This window comes from Scyliorhinus torazame, chromosome 5, assembly GCF_047496885.1.
Source record: "Scyliorhinus torazame isolate Kashiwa2021f chromosome 5, sScyTor2.1, whole genome shotgun sequence".
In the NCBI taxonomy this organism is placed as follows: domain Eukaryota; kingdom Metazoa; phylum Chordata; class Chondrichthyes; order Carcharhiniformes; family Scyliorhinidae; genus Scyliorhinus; species Scyliorhinus torazame.
In genome coordinates this window covers 303,273,604-303,295,055 of record NC_092711.1, presented here as the reverse complement: position 1 = coordinate 303,295,055, position 21,452 = coordinate 303,273,604, and the positions used below count along the sequence as shown (strand labels likewise).

The 21,452-nt window shown below is 52.5% G+C and overlaps 1 protein-coding gene across 1 annotated transcript; it reads left to right on the top strand.

The window, feature by feature from the left end:
• Positions 1–262: 262 nt before the first annotated feature.
• Positions 263–21,448, top strand: LOC140421271 (membrane-associated progesterone receptor component 1-like). The gene is made up of 3 exons (XM_072505858.1): positions 263–593; positions 17,606–17,761; positions 20,784–21,448. The coding sequence occupies exons 1-3, from the start codon at positions 296–298 to the stop codon at positions 20,894–20,896; spliced, it is 567 nt and encodes a 188-aa protein (XP_072361959.1). The 5' UTR covers positions 263–295; the 3' UTR covers positions 20,897–21,448.
• Positions 21,449–21,452: the final 4 nt, after the last annotated feature.

The window sequence follows — 21,452 nt, the reverse complement described above, 5'->3', positions numbered from 1 at the left end:
GGTAACTGATCCTCCACGCTTGGGGGCGCGGTAACCGGTCCTCCAAGCTGGTGGGGTGGGGTAACGGCTCCCGCACGCTAGGGCGCAATAACTGATCCTCCAGGCTAGGGGCCGCTTTAACTGGTCCTCCAGGCTAGGGGACGGAGAAATGGTCCTCCAGGCTAGGGGGCGTGGTAACTGGTCCTCCAGGCTAGGGGTAGGAGTAACTGGTCCGCCAGGGTAGGGGGCGCAATAACTGGTCCGCCAGGATAGGGGGCGTGGTTGTCAGTCTCCGCTTCAGACGAACAGCTCTAAGATGGCGGACGAAGCGGTGCAGAACTCGGTCGGTCCCGGGGTTTTGCAAGAGATCTTCACCAGTCCTCTGAATGTCAGCCTTCTCTTCCTCTGCCTCTTCCTCCTCTATAAGATCGTGCGGGGGGACCGGCAGCCTGAGGGGGAGCCGGCAGATCGCCAAGAGGAGCTGCCCCGGCTCCGGAGGGACTTCACGCCGGCTGAGATGCGGGAATACGATGGCGACAGGAACCCGCGGATCCTCATTGCCGTCAATCACAAAGTCTTCGATGTCACCAAAGGAAAGAAATTCTACGGACCTGGTACCGACACCCAGGCTCCCCCCTCCCCCTCTGGCGCCCTGATGCCACCCCCCCCCCCCCACCAAACCCCACCCTATGGCGTGCTGACCCCCCCCCCACCCTCTGGCGTGCTGACCCCCCACCCTCTGGCGTGCTGACCCCCCCCCCCCCCACCCTCTGGCGTGCTGACCCCCCCCCCCCTCACCCTCTGGCGTGCTGACCCCCCCACCCTCTGGCGTGCTGACCCCCCCACCCTCTGGCGTGCTGACCCCCCCCACCCTCTGGCGTGCTGACCCCCCCACCCTCTGGCGTGCTGACCCCCCCACCCTCTGGCGTGCTGACCCCCCCCACCCTCTGGCGTGCTGACCCCCCCCACCCTCTGGCGTGCTGACCCCCCCACCCTCTGGCGTGCTGACCCCACCCTCTGGCGTGCTGACCCCCCCCCACCCTCTGGCGTGCTGACCCCCCCCCCCCCCCCACCCTCTGGCGTGCTGACCCCCCCCCCCCCCACCCTCTGGCGTGCTGACCCCCCCCCCCCACCCTCTGGCGTGCTGCCCCCCCCAACCATCGCATGCTGACCCCTCCCCCCTCTGGCGTGCTGGCCCCCAACACCCTCTGGCGTGCTTGGCCCCCCCCCCACCCTCTGGCGTGCTGACCCCCCCCCCCCACCCTCTGGCGTGCTGACCCCCCCCACCCTCTGGCGTGCTGACCCCCCCCCACCCTCTGGCGTGCTGACCCCGACCCCCCACCCTCTGGCGTGCTGCCCCCCCCCCCAACCATCGCATGCTGACCCCTCCCCCCTCTGGCGTGCTGGCCCCCAACACCCTCTGGCGTGCTTGGCCCCCCCCCACCCACTGGCATGCTGACTCCCCCCTGCAGCCACTGGCGTTCTGCCTCCTCCCCCCGACTGGCGTGCTGACCCCCCCCCCCCCGCCACCCTCTGGCGTGTTGACCCCACCCTCTGGTGTGTTGACCACCCCCCACCCTCTGGCGTGTTGACCCCCCCCACTCTCTGGCGTGCTGACCCCCCACCCTCTGCCGTGCTGACCCCCCCCCAACCTCTGCCGTGCTGACCCCCCCCCCCACCCTCTGGCGTGCTGACCCCCCCCACCCTCTGGCGTGCTGACCCCCCCCCCACCCTCTGGCGTGCTGACCCCCCCCCACCCTCTGGCGTGCTGACCCCGACCCCCCACCCTCTGGCGTGCTGACCCCGACCCCCCACCCTCTGGCGTGCTGACCCCGACCCCCCACCCTCTGGCGTGCTGACCCCGACCCCCCACCCTCTGGCGTGCTGTCCCCGACCCCCCACCCTCTGGCGTGCTGACCCCGACCCCCCACCCTCTGGCGTGCTGACCCCGACCCCCCACCCTCTGGCGTGCTGACCCCGACCCCCCACCCTCTGGCGTGCTGACCCCCCACCCTCTGGCGTGCTGACCCCCCACCCTCTGGCGTGCTGACCCCCCACCCTCTGGCGTGCTGACCCCCCACCCTCTGGCGTGTTGACCCCCCACCCTCTGGCGTGCTGACCCCCCACCCTCTGGCGTGCTGACCCCCCCACCCTCTGGCGTGCTGACCCCCCCACCCTCTGGCGTGCTGACCCCCCCACCCTCTGGCGTGCTGACCCCCCCACCCTCTGGCGTGCTGACCCCCCCACCCTCTGGCGTGCTGACCCCCCCACCCTCTGGCGTGCTGACCCCCCCACCCTCTGGCGTGCTGACCCCCCCACCCTCTGGCGTGCTGACCCCCCCACCCTCTGGCGTGCTGACCCCCCCACCCTCTGGCGTGCTGACCCCCCCACCCTCTGGCGTGCTGACCCCCCCACCCTCTGGCGTGCTGACCCCCCCACCCTCTGGCGTGCTGACCCCCCCACCCTCTGGCGTGCTGACCCCCCCACCCTCTGGCGTGCTGACCCCCCCACCCTCTGGCGTGCTGACCCCCCCACCCTCTGGCGTGCTGACCCCCCCACCCTCTGGCGTGCTGACCCCCCCACCCTCTGGCGTGCTGACCCCCCCACCCTCTGGCGTGCTGACCCCCCCACCCTCTGGCGTGCTGACCCCCCCACCCTCTGGCGTGCTGACCCCCCCACCCTCTGGCGTGCTGACCCCCCCACCCTCTGGCGTGCTGACCCCCCCACCCTCTGGCGTGCTGACCCCCCCACCCTCTGGCGTGCTGACCCCCCCACCCTCTGGCGTGCTGACCCCCCCACCCTCTGGCGTGCTGACCCCCCCACCCTCTGCGTGCTGACCCCCCCACCCTCTGGCGTGCTGACCCCCCCACCCTCTGGCGTGCTGACCCCCCCACCCTCTGGCGTGCTGACCCCCCCACCCTCTGGCGTGCTGACCCCCCCACCCTCTGGCGTGCTGACCCCCCCACCCTCTGGCGTGCTGACCCCCCCACCCTCTGGCGTGCTGACCCCCCCACCCTCTGGCGTGCTGACCCCCCCACCCTCTGGCGTGCTGACCCCCCCACCCTCTGGCGTGCTGACCCCCCCACCCTCTGGCGTGCTGACCCCCCCACCCTCTGGCGTGCTGACCCCCCCACCCTCTGGCGTGCTGACCCCCCCACCCTCTGGCGTGCTGACCCCCCCACCCTCTGGCGTGCTGACCCCCCCACCCTCTGGCGTGCTGACCCCCCCACCCTCTGGCGTGCTGACCCCCCCACCCTCTGGCGTGCTGACCCCCCCACCCTCTGGCGTGCTGACCCCCCCACCCTCTGGCGTGCTGACCCCCCTCACCCTCTGGCGTGCTGACCCCCCCACCCTCTGGCGTGCTGACCCCCCCACCCTCTGGCGTGCTGACCCCCCCACCCTCTGGCGTGCTGACCCCCCCACCCTCTGGCGTGCTGACCCCCCCACCCTCTGGCGTGCTGACCCCCCCACCCTCTGGCGTGCTGACCCCCCCACCCTCTGGCGTGCTGACCCCCCCACCCTCTGGCGTGCTGACCCCCCCACCCTCTGGCGTGCTGACCCCCCCACCCTCTGGCGTGCTGACCCCCCCACCCTCTGGCGTGCTGACCCCCCCACCCTCTGGCGTGCTGACCCCCCCACCCTCTGGCGTGCTGACCCCCCCACCCTCTGGCGTGCTGACCCCCCCACCCTCTGGCGTGCTGCCCCCCCCACCCTCTGGCGTGCTGACCCCCCCACCCTCTGGCGTGCTGACCCCCCCACCCTCTGGCGTGCTGACCCCCCCACCCTCTGGCGTGCTGACCCCCCCCACCCTCTGGCGTGCTGACCCCCCCACCCTCTGGCGTGCTGACCCCCCCACCCTCTGGCGTGCTGTCCCCCCCACCATTTGGCGTGCTGACCCCCCCACCCTCTGGCGTGCTGACCCCCCCACCCTCTGGCGTGCTGACCCCCCCACCCTCTGGCGTGCTGACCCCCCCACCCTCTGGCGTGCTGACCCCCCCACCCTCTGGCGTGCTGACCCCCCCACCCTCTGGCGTGCTGACCCCCCCACCCTCTGGCGTGCTGACCCCCCCACCCTCTGGCGTGCTGACCCCCCCACCCTCTGGCGTGCTGACCCCCCCACCCTCTGGCGTGCTGACCCCCCCACCCTCTGGCCTGCTGACCCCCCCACCCTCTGGCCTGCTGACCCCCCCACCCTCTGGCCTGCTGACCCCCCCACCCTCTGGCCTGCTGACCCCCCCACCCTCTGGCGTGCTGACCCCCCCCACCCTCTGGCGTGCTGACCCCCCCACCCTCTGGCGTGCTGACCCCCCCACCCTCTGGCGTGCTGACCCCCCCACCCTCTGGCGTGCTGACCCCCCCACCCTCTGGCGTGCTGACCCCCCCACCCTCTGGCGTGCTGACCCCCCCACCCTCTGGCGTGCTGACCCCCCCCACCCTCTGGCGTGCTGACCCCCCCACCCTCTGGCGTGCTGACCCCCCCACCCTCTGGCGTGCTGACCCCCCCACCCTCTGGCGTGCTGACCCCCCCACCCTCTGGCGTGCTGACCCCCCCACCCTCTGGCGTGCTGACCCCCCCACCCTCTGGCGTGCTGACCCCCCCACCCTCTGGCGTGCTGACCCCCCCACCCTCTGGCGTGCTGACCCCCCCACCCTCTGGCGTGCTGACCCCCCCACCCTCTGGCGTGCTGACCCCCCCACCCTCTGGCGTGCTGACCCCCCCACCCTCTGGCGTGCTGACCCCCCCCACCCTCTGGCGTGCTGACCCCCCCCACCCTCTGGCGTGCTGACCCCCCCCACCCTCTGGCGTGCTGACCCCCCCCACCCTCTGGCGTGCTGACCCCCCCCACCCTCTGGCGTGCTGACCCCCCCCACCCTCTGGCGTGCTGACACCCCCCACCCTCTGGCGTGCTGGCCCCCCCACCCTCTGGCGTGATGGCCCCCAACCCCCCCACCCTCTGGCTTGTTGGCCCCCAACACCCTCTGGCGTGCTGACCCCCCCCGCACCCACTGGCGTGCTGACCCCCCCCCCGCACCCTCTGGCGTGCTGGCCCCCCCACCCTCTGGCGTGCTGGCCCCCAACCCCCCCACCCTCTGGCTTGTTGGCCCCCAACACCCTCTGGCGTGCTGACCCCCCCCCCCGCACCCACTGGCGTGCTGACCGCACCCACTAGCGTGCTGACCGCACCCACTAGCGTGCTGACCCCCCCCCCCCCCCCACCGACTGGCGTGCTGACCCCCCCCCCCCCCCCACCGACTGGCGTGCTGACCCCCCCCCACCCATTGGCGTGCTGACCCTCCCCACCCATTGGCGTGCTGTCCCCCCCCACCCACTGGCGTGCTGTCCCCCCCCCCCACCCACTGGCGTGCTGTCCCCCCCCCCCCCCACCCACTGGCGTGCTGTCCCCCCCCCCCCCCACCCACTGGCATGCTGTCCCCCCCCCCCACTCACTGGCGTGCTGTCCCCCCCCCCACCCACTGGCGTGCTGTCCCCCCCCCACCCACTGGCGTGCTGTCCCCCCCCCCACCCACTGGCGTGCTGTCCCCCCCCCCCACCCACTGGCGTGCTGTCACCCCCCCCACCCACTAGCGTGCTGTCACCCCCCCCCCACCCACTAGCGTGCTGTCACCCCCCCCACCCACTGGCGTGCTGACCCCCCCCACCCACTGGCGTGCTGACCCCCCCCCCCAACCCACTGGCGTGCTGACCCCCCCCCACCCACTGGCGTGCTGACCCCCCCCACCCACTGGATTGCTGACCCCCCCCCCCCACCCACTGGCGTGCTGACCCCCCCCACCCACTGGCGTGCCGACCGCCACCCACTGGCGTGCTGACCCCCCCCCCCACCCACTGGCGTGCCGACCCCCACCCCTGCCACCCACTGGCGTGCTGACCCAGCCCCCCACCCTCTGGCGTGCTGACCCCCCCCCCCCACCCTCTGGCGTGCTGACCCCCTCCCCACCCTCTGGCGCGCTGACACCAACCCCCCACCCCACCCTACCTTCTGACACTCCAACACTACTCTTGCGCCATCTGCCCCCCCCCCCACCCCACCCCACCGTCCGGCGCCCCATCATACCTCACCATCTGGTGCCCAATCACCCCAACCTCTAGTGCCCCGACGACCCCCCCGCCCGCCCCCCCCCACCACCACCCCCTGGTGCCCTCAACCTTCCCCACCCCACCCTGTGGTGCCCTGAGTCTCCCCCACTCTCTGGTGCCCTGAGTCTCCCCCACCCCACCCTCTGGTGCCCTGAGTCTCCCCCACCCCACCCTCTGGTGCCCTGAGTCTCCCCCACCCCACCCTCTGGCGCCCTTAGTCTCCTCCACCCCACCCTCTGGCGCCCTGAGTCTCCCCCACACCACTCTCTGGCACCCTGAGTCTCCCCGCCCCACCCTCTTGCGCCCTGAGTCTCCCCCACCCCACCCTCTGATGCTATGAGTCTCCCCCACCCCACCCTCTGGCGCCCTGAGTCCCCCACCCCACCCTCTGGCGCCCTGAGTCTCCCCCACCCTCTGGCGCCCTGAGGTTCCCCCACCCCACCCTCTGGCGCCCTGAGTTTCCCCCACCCCACACTCTGGCGCCCTGGGCCTCCCCACCCCACCCTATGGCACCCTGACCTCCCCACCACAGCCCATCCCACCATACGGCGCCCTGACAGTCCCTCTCTCCCCCACACCAACATTATGGCGCCAAGGCTTCTCCCCCCCCCCCCCCCCCCCCCCCCCCCCAAACGCTAGCACCATGACCACTCCCCCTTCTAGCGCCCTGACATCCCTCTCCCTGACGGCTCCCTAACTTCTCTCGCCCTGGCTGCTCCCCACCCTCTGCCACACTCCCTCTGGTCCTGCTTCACTTCTCTCCATGCTTCTGCTCTGCATTCCATCCTGCCCTCTGATGATCTATTTTAGATATGATTAATATTTTCTACCCTGACTATTAGCTTATGTTGCATGTGAGGGGACAGTGAGTGTAGAGACCACATCTGTGCTTTCAGGTGAAAGTAAAAACAGATGATCTGGTAATTTTCATATTGTTGTTTCTGGGAGTTTGTTGTGTGCAAATTGGCTGTTGTGTTATAAAAGTCACTTCAAAAGCACTTAATTGATTGTAAAACACTTTGTGACGCTGTGGAAGCTGTTGTATAAAAATGCAAGTCTTTTATAAGAAATAGATTTTTGAAGGGGCTAATACGGTTTGCAAGATATTTTCAGCATTCTTGCGGTCATTTGTAAACCTAAGAAATATTGCACAATCTTTGAACCTGTTACCACACTCTTCAGATTACATGGTAGAGTGGGAGGTGAAAGCAAGAAGGGTTTTTTAGTCTTGATGCTTAGACCATTATGATTGGAGAAGCCTCATTGAACGTTCTGATGAGTTTCTGCCTGTCAATTTCCTTTGTTCTGCCGGCTATTTTCTCATCTCCCGTTCAGAGGCACTTTTTATGATCCTGGACCAGACCCCCAGATTTTGGTACACTCTGAGGGACCAGTCACATTTTAAGACATAGTTTGAGATCCTAGGTACTTGCGAAGAGAATAAAGCCACAAGATTTTACAGTCTTTAACAATCCAAAATAAACGTGACTATACAAAGTCAGACAAGTAATACAATTTACAATATCTAGCTTCTACTCTAACTGTTGCAAAGACTGCCTCTTTCTTGAGCATTGATGTGATGTCAGAAATGTTGTGTAACAAAGATGTTACCACAACTAGTGCACTACACCCTAGTGATTGCATGTGCTGTTGTCCTGCATGCAATCAAGCCAGTTCTTTGTTTGGTCTCTTATAATTTGATTTTGTTCTCCTGTCTGCACCTCGCCCCTCGCCTGTTCTCGGCAGTGCTGCGTTGCAAGTAGCTGGTCACAGTGCAACACTGCCAGAGGACTGGGAGTTTTAGCATTGCAGTTTGACTCAGCATCTCATGAGATATTGTTTGCTGTAAAGAAATTCCTGGATGAAAGGCATTGCCAGAGCTGGTTATGCTAAATAAGAGGTGAGGCCTGTTAAAATTTAGGAAAGGTTAAGAAAGTTGGGTGATTAGACGTGTGGAATAAATTACCAGGAAGCCCACTGCCCCACAAAAAACAACAACCCATAAATGGGTCTAAAAGTATTTGGGTGGGTTTCTTTGCAGTGTGTGGGGAAAGAGTGATGAGATTGAGGACTATGGCAGAAAGTGTGTCACTGAGCTAAAATGGTGAAAAAGGAACACTTTGAGTTCTTGTGACCTTTTCGTCACTGGTTCTTCCAAAATTACTTTTACTCAGCAAGACTTAGAAATGATTGTTTGGAGTAATGGGTGTGGACCCTCGCTTGCGATCATGTTCAGTGTGTTGAAACACTTCCACTGTTTGCAATTTAGTTCAGTTTAAATGAGTACTCTCTCCATTCAGTAGATCCCTCATGGGCACTGGAACACTGCCCTGCTCCCCCATCCCCACAGCCTCTGCTTCGCGACAGAGCTAAATTTGGAAAGAATAATTTTAAAAACTAGTCCTGTTTGTGAACAGCTTATGAAATACTGGTTGTGTTACTGATTACTCACTGCAGACTTTCCCAAATAATCAATGATTACAGCTAATCTTTGTGAATGTTAGTGTAAACACTGCCATTTAAACAGTGATTTGGTTCCCACCTCCAGCTCTTGAACCTGTTTCTGTAATTCTGACGTTTGGCCCCTAGCTTTATTCCAAAGCATTGCCTGTTTTTAAGAGCAGACTTTGGTTATTCAAGAATACGTGGAAATGAAGGTGATAGGGACCGTTACTACATTTGGATAACCACATTAATGGTAGATATGAGAGGTGGTGACTGGTATATGACCTTGGAACATCCTTTCTAACAAGACTTTGACTGCTTCAGATTTTCATCTAAACCAATAAGCCTTGGATACGGGCAATTTCAGCTGATCTTTGATCATCAGCTGCTGTTGTGTACAGGAATCCATCACTGAGCTAACAGGCTCGCAATTCCTGATGACCAAGCTTCTATGAATGGGCCCATCACCAAAAATACACATGGCAATGCTCAAAAGTATTTTTGGTATGGTTCAGGAGATTTTCTCTGGCCGTACCTCTTTGAGGAACAGTTCTCTGTGATCAGAAAATGCTGGTAGTTTTATTTCCCTTGTCTTCATAGTTTTACTTCAGGTTTACGTCATAGAATTTCATAGAATTTACAGTGCAGAAGGAGGCCATTCGGCCCATCGAGTCTGCACCGGCTCTTGGAAAGAGCACCCTACCCAAGGTTAAAACCTCCACTCTATCCCCATAACCCAGTAACCCCACCCACCACTAAGGGCAATTTTTGGACACTAAGGGAAATTTAGCATGGCCAATCCACCTAACCTACACATCTTTGGACTGTGGAAGGAAACCGGAGCACCCGGAGGATATCACGCACACACGGGGAGAACGTGCAGACTCCGCACAGACAGTGACCCAAGCCGGAATCGAAACTGGGACCTTGGAGCTGTGAAGCAATTGTGCTATCCACTATGCTACCATGCTGCCCTCAAACTCTGGCTAGTTCTGGGTTCACTGAGCTAGAGAAATCAATAAAGATCTCTAATGTCCTTTAGGGAAGGAAATCTGCCACCCTAATATGGTCTGGCCTACATGTGACTCCAGATCACAGCAATGTGGTTGACTCTTAAATGTCCTCCTAAATAGCCGAGTAAGACACACAGTTCAAGGGCAATGAGGGACGGGCAACAAATGCTGGCCCAACCAGTGATGCCCATATTCCATGAACTTTTTACAAAGTCATCCAGCTTAGCAAACACAACATATGTTAGCATTTAGAAGAATAGGTTGATTAGATCTAAAACTATGACCTAATATAGCTGCTCTTGATGCATCCAATCTGGCAAATTCTCCCTATATTTAGTTTGACTGCATTGTGTCATTGTCTTGAACTGCAAAGCAAACACAGGCCACCCTGTAAGAGACACCTGTTGTCCCCTCCTCATCCTGATGGACTTTCTTTAATGGTTCCATTTTTGTAACTGGCTGCGTCCCCTATTAACCTTTCTGATTAACCCTGCTAAAATTCAGTGACAGTTAAGTTCCCTTCCGGGGGCATACCCCTCATAGTCTGAGATTGTGTTAGAAATTTCTTTAAATTCTACCCCTTTGTCTCTCAAATCCACTTGGAGAGGATTATGCGATCAGTTTCCTGCCTCAATCAGTATTGCTTTAATGCTGGCTATTGGCAAATTCACCAGATGATGGCAGAGGAAATGAGGTAACGTTTAAAGATAAAACTCCCTTTGTGTTTGTCCAGCCTTCTTTTCTGTGACGCCTGGAGGTGGGATAATACTGTAAGTGGGGAGACCTGTCCAATGTTGTATGTGTAATCAACAATACTGTTGCAAACATATATTATTTGTATGGGAAGAATTTATTTCTAGTTACTTTGGGTACTTCAGTACAAATTTGCTGGGAATTTGGTCACTGATTTATACGGCTACATCTAAGCTATTATCAAATTCAAGTTCTTGGCATGGAATGACATAGATGTGGGGGTATGATCAGTAAGTTTGCAGATGACACAAAGGTTGGTCAAATGGGCCGATAAGTAGCAGATGGAATTTAACCCTGAAAAATGTGAGGTGATACACTTTGGAAGAAGTAATTTGACAAGGAAGTATTCAATGAATGGCATGACACTGGGAAGTTCCGAGGAACAAAGGGACCTTGGCGTGTTTGTTCATAGATCTCTGAAGGTAGAAGGGCAGTTTATTAGGGTGATGAAAAACAGATATATGGGACACTTGCTGTTAGCAATTGAAGCATAGGGCAGCACGGTGGAACTGCTGCTTATGGCGCTAAGGACCCGGGTTCGATCCCGTCCCCGTGTCACTGTTTGTGTGGAGTTTGCACATTTTCCCTGTATCTGCGTGGGTCTCACCCCCACAACCTAAAGATGTGCAGGTTAGGTGGATTGGCCACGCTAAATTGGAGGAAAAAAATTGGGTACTCTAAATTTATAAAACCGAGACATAGATTACAAAAGCAGGGTGGTCATGTTGGAGTTGTATAGTTGTATAGGCCACAGCTGGAGTAGTGTGTGCAATTCTGGTCATCACATTGTCGGAAGGATGTGATTGCACTGGAGGGAGTGCAGAGGGGATTTACCAGGATGTTGCCTGGGATGGAACATTTATTGGCTAGGTTTGAGTTGTTTTCACTGCAGCAGAGAAGATTGAGGGTAGGATTGTACACCTGATCAAGGTGTACAAGATTTTGAGGGGCATAGAATGGGTGGATAGGGAGCAGGGGCTGTTCCCCTTAGCTGAAGGGTCAGTCATGTGCAGGCACAAGTTCAAGGTGAGGGACAGGAGGGATTTGAGGAAAAACCTTTTTACCCAGAGGGTGGTTAAATCTGGAATGCACTGCCTGAGAGAGTGGTTGAGGCGAGTTGCCTCACATGCTTTAAAAAGATGCCTGGATGAGCACTTGGCATGTCATAACATACAAAGCTGTGGGCCAAGTGCTGGCAAATGGGATTAGGCAGGTCAGGTGTTTTTATGTGTCAACGCAGACTCAATGGGCCGAAGGGCCTCTTTACTGTATGATTCAACTGTTCTCAATGGTTTTGAACTGTGACTTATAGAATAGAGCTTTATTGTCCATACAAAAGTGGACATATGTCACCTCTAGATTAACACACAATCACTTATTAACAACAGTAAATATTTCATGTATCCTACATTCATACATTAGTGCATATATAATATACATCCATACCACATAAATATATTGCAAGAGTGAGAGAGGGACCACCGATGAAGGCCTGAACTTTCCTCTTAATTGCGTTAAATAAATATAGAGCTGTGTCTGCTGTCTACCAATGATTTTTACCCACAGTGTTGCCAATTCTGGCCAGTTTCCATTTACATTCCACACTTGGGTTATCATACCAGGCTGTCATGTTGAATGTTCAAATACTCTCTACCAGACATTTGTACATCTTCTCTAAAACATCTTGACTCACTCCGAATCCTTTCAGTTTTAAAACTATAATTAAAAATGATAATTTCCCCATGTTGTGAAAACCGCTGTTTTAACATAAATCCGAAAGTAAACTTGTTACTGGGGTATCGTAATTAAATTGTTTTGTCCAGTGTTCCTTGCTGCCGTACAATTCCGATATCCTTCAGTACCAACAGCTGCTGCTGAGCTGGGATATGGGAATAAACATCACTAATAATAATAGTCTTTATTAGTGTCACAAGTAGGCTTGCATTAATACTGCAATGAAGTTACTGTGAAAATCCCCTAGTTGCCACACTTCGGCACCTGTTCGGGTACACAGAGAGAATTCAGAATGTCCAATTCGCTTAACAAGCGACAGTACTACTAGATTTTTTCACAGGGCTATGGGTATTACTGGTTACCAGCATTTCTTACGCCCATCCCTAATTGCCCATGGGAAGGTGGTGGTGAGCTGCTTTCTTGAATTTGTAGGTACACCCACTGCTGATAGGGATGGAGTTCCAGCATTTTGACCCAGCGACATTGAAGGAATGCTAATGTATTTCCAAGTCAGGATGGTGAGTGGCTTAGAGGGGAACTTCCAGGCGATGGTACTCCCATGCACCTGCTGTCTTTCTAAATGGTAGAGGTCATGCATTGTAAGGTGCTGCGGAACGAACCTTGATGAGTTTCTACAGTGCGACCTGTAGGTGGCACACTGCTGCCACTGTACGGTGGTGGAGAAAGTGGATGTTGCAGGTAGTGGTTGGGGTGCTAATCAAGCAGGCTGCTTTGTCTTGGATGGTATTAAGCTTCTTGAATCTTTTTTAAAATAAATTTAGTGTATCTAATTAATTTTTTCCAATTAAGGGGCAATTTAGCGTGGCCAATCCACCTAGCCTGCAGATCTTTGGGTTGTAGTGCATATATAACATCCATCCATACGCAAACACGGGGAGAATGTGCAAACTCCACATGGACAGTGTGCCAGAGCCGGGATCGAACCTGGGACCTCGGTGCCGTGAGGCAACTGTATTAACCACTTGCGCCACTGTGCTGCCCCGCTTCTTGAGTCTTGATGGAGCTACACTCATCCAGGCAAGTAGGGTGTATTCATTGCACCCCTGACTTGTGGCTTGTAGATGGTGGGCAGGCTAAGGCGAGTCAGGAGAGTTACCCACCGTGGAATTCTCAGCCTCTGACCTACTTGTCCAGTTCAGTTTCAAGGGCTGTTTGGATACAGTCTGTACTTTGTCTTTGCAACCAGCTGAAGGGACGTGCTGTTGAGATGTAAAACCTACACATCTGACATCGTACCTAACCATGCTTGAAAAATTCAAAACACTGTGTCCAACATTAGATGTGATTCCATGTTTGGACAGTCCTGTTTGTGCTAAGAATTACACTAAACCATTTTAAGATTATCAATCAGGGGTGGCGCAGTGGTTAGCACTGCTGCCTCACAGATTCAATCTCGACCCTGGGTCACCGTTCGTGTGGAGTTCGCACATTCTCCCCGTATCTGTGTGGGTTTCAAAGATGTGCAGAGTAGGTGGATTGGCCACCCAAAGAAATTGGGTTCTCTAAATTTAAAAAAAAATATGTATCAATTTTTTTTTTTTAAGTATCAATATGACTCAGCAATATGACTCAGTTACAAATAAAAATCTTTATTATTGTCACAAGTAGACTTACATTAACACTGCAATGAAGTTTCTGTGAAAATCCCCTAGTCGCCACACTCTGGCGCCTGTTTGGGTACACTGAGGGAGAATTCACCGAACAGCACATCTTTTGGGACTTGTGGGAGGAAACCGGAACAGCCAGAGGAAACCCACGCAGACACGGGGAGAACGTGCAGACTCCGCACAGACAGTGACCCAAGCCGGGAATCGAACCTGGGACCCTGGAGCTGTGAAATACAGTGCTAATCACTGTGCTACCGTGCCGCCCACATGCTGGAAGTGACATGTATTCACAGGACCCTGTCCTTTTTAGACCGAAGGAACATGTCCATGCATTGTGCCTTTTTCTCAGCGATCAAAAGTTTGGGGGAACTGCTATTCCCTGGTTCATTATCCATGGTAACGTCTTGACCAATCAGAGTCAACCTACCTGCTTTGAATTTGAACAAAAACTTAGCAGTTAACTGCTCCCTGGTGCATTCTCCATGGCAATACCTCTACCAACCAGAGTCCACTTGCCAACCAACCTGCATTCTCTTCTCATACAGTGTAAATTGTTGTTCTCTTTACCATTCTTACGAACTGCTCTGGTGAGTGCAAGAGGAAAAGCTTTAGCAGCACTCAGCAATTCAATGTTCTGTACTATTAAACAACTATTTAATTGTATCCTCAAGTCTGTCCAACTGAGATGAAGCAAAGACTGAAAGTTGAAGATAAGGTTATTCTGATTATTTAATGAAAAATGTATTCAGTGATAAATTAGCAAAGGAGTTTATCTTTTTTTAAAAATAAACATTTTATTGAGGGAAGCTTGTTTTTCTTAAAGAATTATTTCCACTCCCCTCCTATTGATTTTTGACATTTAGCTAGAGCAGCCACTGCTAAGGAGCTGAAAAATCCTCCTTGGTAGCTGGAAGAGTGGGTGGAAATGGGGTGGTCAGATTCACATAGAACATACAGTGCAGAAGGAGGCCATTCGGCCCATCGAGTCTGCACCGACCCACATTAAGCCCACACTTCCACCCTATCCCCGTAACCCAATAACCCCTCCTAACCATTTTGGACACTAAGGGCAATTTAGCATGGCCAATCCACCTAACCTGCATGTCTTTTGGATTGTGGGAGGAAACCGGAGGAAACCCATGCAGACACGGGGAGAAAGTACAGACTCCGCACAGACAGTGACCCAGCGGGGATCGAACCTGGGACCCTGGCGCTGTGAAGCCACAGTGCTATCCACTGCTACTGTACCGTACTTCACAGCAGGTATGTCCGCTGCTTTTTAAAAAATATAAATTTAGAGTACCCAATTCATTTTTTTCCAATTAAGGGGCAATTTAGCGTGTTCAATCCACCTACCTTGCACATCTTTGGGTTGTGGAGGCAAAACCCATGCAAACACGGGGAGAATGTGCAAACTCCACACGGACAGTGACCCAAAGCCGGAACCAACCTGGGACCTCGGTGCTGTGAGACAGCAGTACTAACCACTGCCCACCGTGCTGCCCTATGTCCGCTGCTTTCTGCTTGTTGTTGATACATATTGCTGAGTAGAATCATTACCAGCATGAGCCCTGAGCCGCAGATGCCCGGTGCCGATAGCCCCGGGCCGCAGGTGCTAATTATGCTGCCTCGCTTTCCCCAGGCAGCAGGAGGTGTAAATGGAGTCAATGGATGGGAGACAGGTTCATGTGATGGACTGGGCTGTGTTCACAACTCTCCAAAGTTTCTTGCGGTCTTGGAATGGGCAGTTGCCATACCAGGTTGTGATACAGTCAGATAGGATGCTTTCTATGGTGCACCTATAAACGTTGGTAAGAGTCAATGTAGACATGCCGAATTTTCTTTTGTTTCCTGAGAATAGGCGCTGTTGTGCTTTCTTGGTGGTGGCGTCGATGTGGGTGGAACAGGACAGACTTTTGGTGATTTGCGCACGTAGGAATTTGAAGCTGTTAACCATCTCCACCTCGGCCCCGTTGATGCTGACGGGTGTGTACAGTACTTTGCTTCCTGAAGTCAATGACCAGCTCTTTAGATTTGCTGGCATTGACGGATAGATTGTTGTCGCTGCACCACTCCAATAGGTTCTCTATCTCCCTCCTGTATTCTGACTCCTCGTCGTTTGAGATCCGACCCGCTATGGTGGTGTCATCAGCAAACTTGTAGATAGAGTTGGAGCCAATTTTTGCGACGCAGTCATATGTGTGTATAAGGAGTATAGTAGGGGGGCTAAGTACGCAGCTTTGCGGGGCCCCGGTATTGAGTACTATTGTGGAGGAAGTTTTGTTATTTATTCTTTCTGATTGGGATCTATGAGTCAGAAAGTCGAGGATCCAGTTGCAGAATGAGGAGCCAAGTCCTAGGTTTTGGAGCTTTGACATGAGCTTGGCTGGGATTATGGTGTTGAAGGCAGAGCTGTCATCAATAAATAGGAGTCTAATGTAGGAGTCCTTATTGTCGAGTTGCTCCAGGGATGAATGTAGGGCCAGGGAGATGGCGTCTGCTGTGGACTGGTTGCAGCGGTATGCGAATTGCAGTGGATCAAGGCGTTCTGGGAGTATGATGGTGATGTGCCTCATGACCAACCTTTCGAAGCACTTAATTACGATTAATGTCAGGGCCACCGGACGGTAGTCTTTGAGGCACGTTGCCTGGTTCTTCTTTGGCACCGGTATGATGGTGGTCTTCTTTAAGCAGGTGGGGACCTCGGAACGGAGTAGGGACCGGTTGAAGATGTTCGCGAACACATCCGCGCAGGCTCTGAGTGTACAACCAGGAACCCCGACCGGTCCCGTCGCGTTCCGAGGGTTCACTTACAGAAAGGCCAATCTTGACAATATAATACTGATGGTATAATCTTCTAAAGAATGATGGATGAAAAATTCAATGGCCACAAGCATATAAAAGAGACCAAGAGCGCAAAGAAAGCAGAATTCAAGTACAAACTTTGTTTCATAATGACTTTTTTCTGCCATATGCAACAACGCACATCACTTAATTTATAATGCAACGTAAGTGACCGCCTGATGCAAAATGGATAATTCACTTCAGTTAACATTTTGAAGATGTTTATGATCCTTAGGGGTATTGACAGGGTGGATGTGGAGAGGATGTTTCCTCTTATTGAAAATCTAGAACTAGGGGGTCACTGTTTCAAAATAAGGGGTCGCTCATTTCAGACCGAGATTAGGAGACGTTCTTCTCCGAGAGGGTCTTGAGTCTCTGCAACTCTCTTCCTCAAAAGGCAGTGGAAGCAAAATCTTTGAATACTTTTATGGCAAGGCTAGGTAGATTCTTGATTAACAAGGGGTAAAAGGTTTTCGAGGTAGGCTGGAATGTTGGGTTGAGGTTGCAATCAGATCAGCCATGATCTTATTGAATGGTGGAGCAGGCTCGAGCGGCTGCGTGGCGTACTGTTTCTAATTCGTATGTTTATATGTTAAAATACATACCATTATCAATTAAAAGTAAAAACTCTGGCCTTGAAAATATGCTGTGGATTTTAGCGTTGGCCTGGTTAATGGGACTGATTTAACATCTGTTAATATTTCAGACTGGATTTCCTATGGCATGTTGGCTATTCCTATATTAATATCTCAGTATAATTTTTCAAGGTCAGAGGTTAGTTTGAATTTCAGAAGGAAATCTCTTACTATTTGTGTTTAAACATGTGTGGCTTTGCTTCCTGGAAGAACTGTGTCTTCCTTCAGTTGTCACCGTTTCTCAATTTCATATTGTTTAATTGATTCCACTTTTGAACAAAAACTTAGCTGAAATAGAACTACAGCTTCTAATCAGAACAATTATGCTCTAATTAATTGTCATGGGGCTGTGCCTTTGTTTTGTGAGGTAATTTTCCAAAACCCCAGTACCATTTATAAGTAAAGAATTGCAAGAGAGGTGAAACATCAGTTGGAGGAAACAATTTCATTAATAAATTACTTTATTTTGTCTAGAGGGACCTTATGGCATATTTGCTGGAAGGGATGCGTCAAGAGGCCTTGCTACATTCTGCCTGGATAAGGAGGCACTGAAGGATGAATATGACGACTTGTCTGATCTCGATACCATGCAGCTGGAAAGCATTCAGGAGTGGGAGATGCAGTTCACCCGTAAGCATTCTCGTGGTTTGATGGTGGAAGTTTGAACCTCGACTTATGTTGTCTAGACCAGGTTATTCTAATCCCTCATTTCAAATCCAGGGAAATGCAGTAGAGAGGAGGAACCATGGACAGAATTAAGCTCTGTTCTGTTGTATAACCGCCAAAATGTTTGCATTAAATCTCTGCTTAATGTTTTCTTATCTCACAGTATATTAAAGAATTCATTTGTTAACAAATATCTTCATATATAATTTAATAAGATATGCTAGCTGCTTATTGCAAAAACCTTATTGATCTACAATCCTTAAAAGCTTTTGACCATTCAACTAAGTTAAATGGCCCAAACTCTTGCCAGTAAAGGTTTTCTGTCAGTTGGTATTTGCTTCCTTTCCTGGAAGCAGCGAATGTTCATCACCTTAAACTGAAATTTCTTTTGGATGTCACAAAGTTATGATATTCTATTTGATGTACATAGACAATAGAAGCCAGAGGGAGGCCATTCGGCCCTTGGGGCCTGCTCTGCCATTAATTATGATTGTGGCTGATCATCAAGTTCAATACCCTGATCCAGCCCTCCCCCCCCCCCCCCCCCCCCCCGATATCCCAACGCCCTATACAATTGCAGAAAACATCGCTATTCCTGTACTCAAATCGTCTCTTCATGAAGGTCAGCATACTATTTGCCGCCTTTACTGCCTGCTATACTTATTTTCACCAATTGATGCGCGAGGACAGCAAGATCTCGCTGAGTATCCACCTCTCTCAATTAATAATCTGCCTTCCAATTTTTGCTACCGCATTATAGTGTATCTGCCATGCATATATCCACTCAGCCTGTCCAAATCCCACTGGAGCATCTCTGCATCCTCCTCAGAGCTCACCCTCCCACCTAACTTTGTATCATCTGCAAATTTGGAGGTAATACATTTAGTTCCCTTGTCCAAATCATTAATATAGCATGTGAACAGTTGGGGTCCTAGCACAGATGCCTGCGGTACCCCATTAGTCACTGCCTGCCAATCGGAAAAAGACCCATTTATTCAAACGTTTTGCTCCTGTCTGCTAACCAGCTTTCTATCCACCTCTAGACCCGCAAACCTACACGCTTTAACTTTACATAATAATCTTCAAGACCTTGTCGAAAGCCTTCTGAAAGTTTAAATAAACCACATCCACTGGTTCTCCCTGGTCAACTCCACTAGTTACATCGTCAAAGAATTTTAGTAGATTTGTCAAGCATCATTTAATTGATTCTCCTGACTCTGCTATTTACTGAGGAAAACGCAAATGTTATAGTTGACATTGTGGAGGAGACAAATGTACAAAAGGCATACATTTTTGGATACTAAAGGAATCCAGAGATATAGGGATAGTGCTGGAAAGTGGGGGTCAGTGATCAGTAATGATCTTATTGGATGGCAGAGAAGGTTTGAGAGGCTGTATGGCCTCCTATTTATGTTCTTGTATGTAGCAGCATTGTGTTTGGTTTGGATAAGTACCAAAAGCAGTGCCACAAGTGATGAAATTGCCACATTCCCCGAATGGTCTGAATTTTAATTTGTGCTTGGTTCCTGAGACTTCTAGCAGAATCGAATTAGAGGATGGAAGTCTCTGTGCAGAGTAGATAAAGAACCTTTTACCACAGAAGTGATTGTGAAGCAATGAGAGCACTCATCTTTAACAGCTAATGCTTCTTGGGCCATCCTCAGAAGAAAAACACACTGGAAATATTTCCAACTCCCAATACCGAAGCAGATATAGCTGTGCAGTTCTCCATACGTTTGGCAAATACTTATTGTAAATTGGATAAAACTACTTTACTACAGCTCAACCCAGCAATGCAAGTTTTAGATATCAACTAATTTTACTAGGACTGATTCATTTTTTGAAATGAATACTGGTCTTTCAGGTTGCTCTATGCCTGTAAGCATGTTGTCATAGCAACACTGATACTTGGTTTCTCAGTCTCTCTTCAAAGTCCTGTTGACACTTGCATTGCAATTACAATCACTTATTTACTACACCCTTACATATGGCTTCAACTTCAATCACTAGCTCCGTTAAAGTGAGCCTTGACTACTGCTTGCATTCCTGCCTCTGTGTCAGAATGTGCAGTGTTCCAGTAGTCAGTCCTGGTGAGTGAAGACTAGAACTCCACTCTGACATCCAGTGGGATGCTCCTGTCTGCTGAGTACGATGAGCTGTTTTTCATTGTGTGTGATGTGGGAGCCCATTAAACATCGTCCACCAATAAGAATGAACCACCCCAGGGGTTAGTATAAAGCTGGATATGACCATGGAAGGAACATTCACTTTGTGGTCTGTGAAACTGAAACCTTTCACTCCTTCACATTCTTCTCCGAGGAGTAAAGTTAGGAAAAACAAAATTGCTAGTGCATTTCAAAGCCTCACATCCATCTCTTTTTGTTTCTCTTGCACCTAAGACCCCTTCTTGTACACTCCATAATCAATCTGTTCCTATCCATTCTGTCCCAGTACTTCATGATTCAAATCACCTTAATCTCTGTTGTAAGAAAAACAGCTGCAGAATTTTGTTTTTGCTAAATTTACTGTTGGTTTAAATGAATAAAATGACAATTTTGTTCCCTTGCTACCTTTATTATTACCAATCTTGAGTTTTCTCATTGAAATTTCAAATATGCTTGTGGGAGGAGTGCTTTGATAATCCAAGCCCATAGGTGTGGTTTGCTAGGATCAAAGACTTGACACAGATTGTTTGGCTTGATCTGTGTAGAACAAAATTTATTGTGAGATGAGAGAGGGCGTGGTTGTTCTCTCAAACATGCACTGTTGTGTATACGTGTCATGGAACGATTTACCAGCGAAACAAGGTGTGATGAGGGAGGGTGAGCTTCCTTCTGTGTGCGTCGGGACACACTGCAGTGTCCTAGCGCTCTTAAATATTGCACCTTTTTTGGGATGTTAGTTGGGACATTTCCCAAGACTGGAATGTTAATTAATGTAAAGACCCTTTAACAATCATGCTCTCTTGTTTCCCAATCCTTTTCAGAGAAGTATTATTATGTCGGAAAACTCCTGAAACCGGGAGAGGAGCCCACCGAATACACAGATGAAGAAGATACGAAAGATGGAAAAGAGGCTAAAGAATTGAAAAAGGAGTGAAGTTTTGCAGTTTGGAGAGACCTATTTTTGTAGAATTGATCACGCAACAACAACATTGTATTGAATTTTTGAAATAAGATTTCTGTGGGGGTGGGGAGGGTACGATTATTGCAACTGTTCAGTCTCATTGCTTTGACAGATGTTTTGGGGTAGAGCATTGAGCGAGAGTGAATGAGACGTTGTATGCTGGGAGGTGCATCATTCTAAAAAAGCATTAAGCTGCAGATATTGTAAAACTGCAATGTGACACTTGTCACAGCCAAGGCGGTGTTGCCTAGTCTGAATCCAGCTACTCAATTCAGTCAGCATAATTTGAAAATATGTAACCAATGTTTTCTCATTTCTCTCTAATAAGAGAAGGCATAGAGACCGTTTCACATTAGAAATTAAGTTTAGAGAAACGCATCAGCAGGGTAGCAGGCCATTCAGCGCAACCAGTGCAGGTTCACGTTTGCCTTTCATGTGAGCAAATAGTATTAATCACGTTCCTGCAGAATTAACCTTTATTTCGCTGAAGTTGGGCTTCTAGCAGTGTTTTTGGTCCAGAAACATGTGC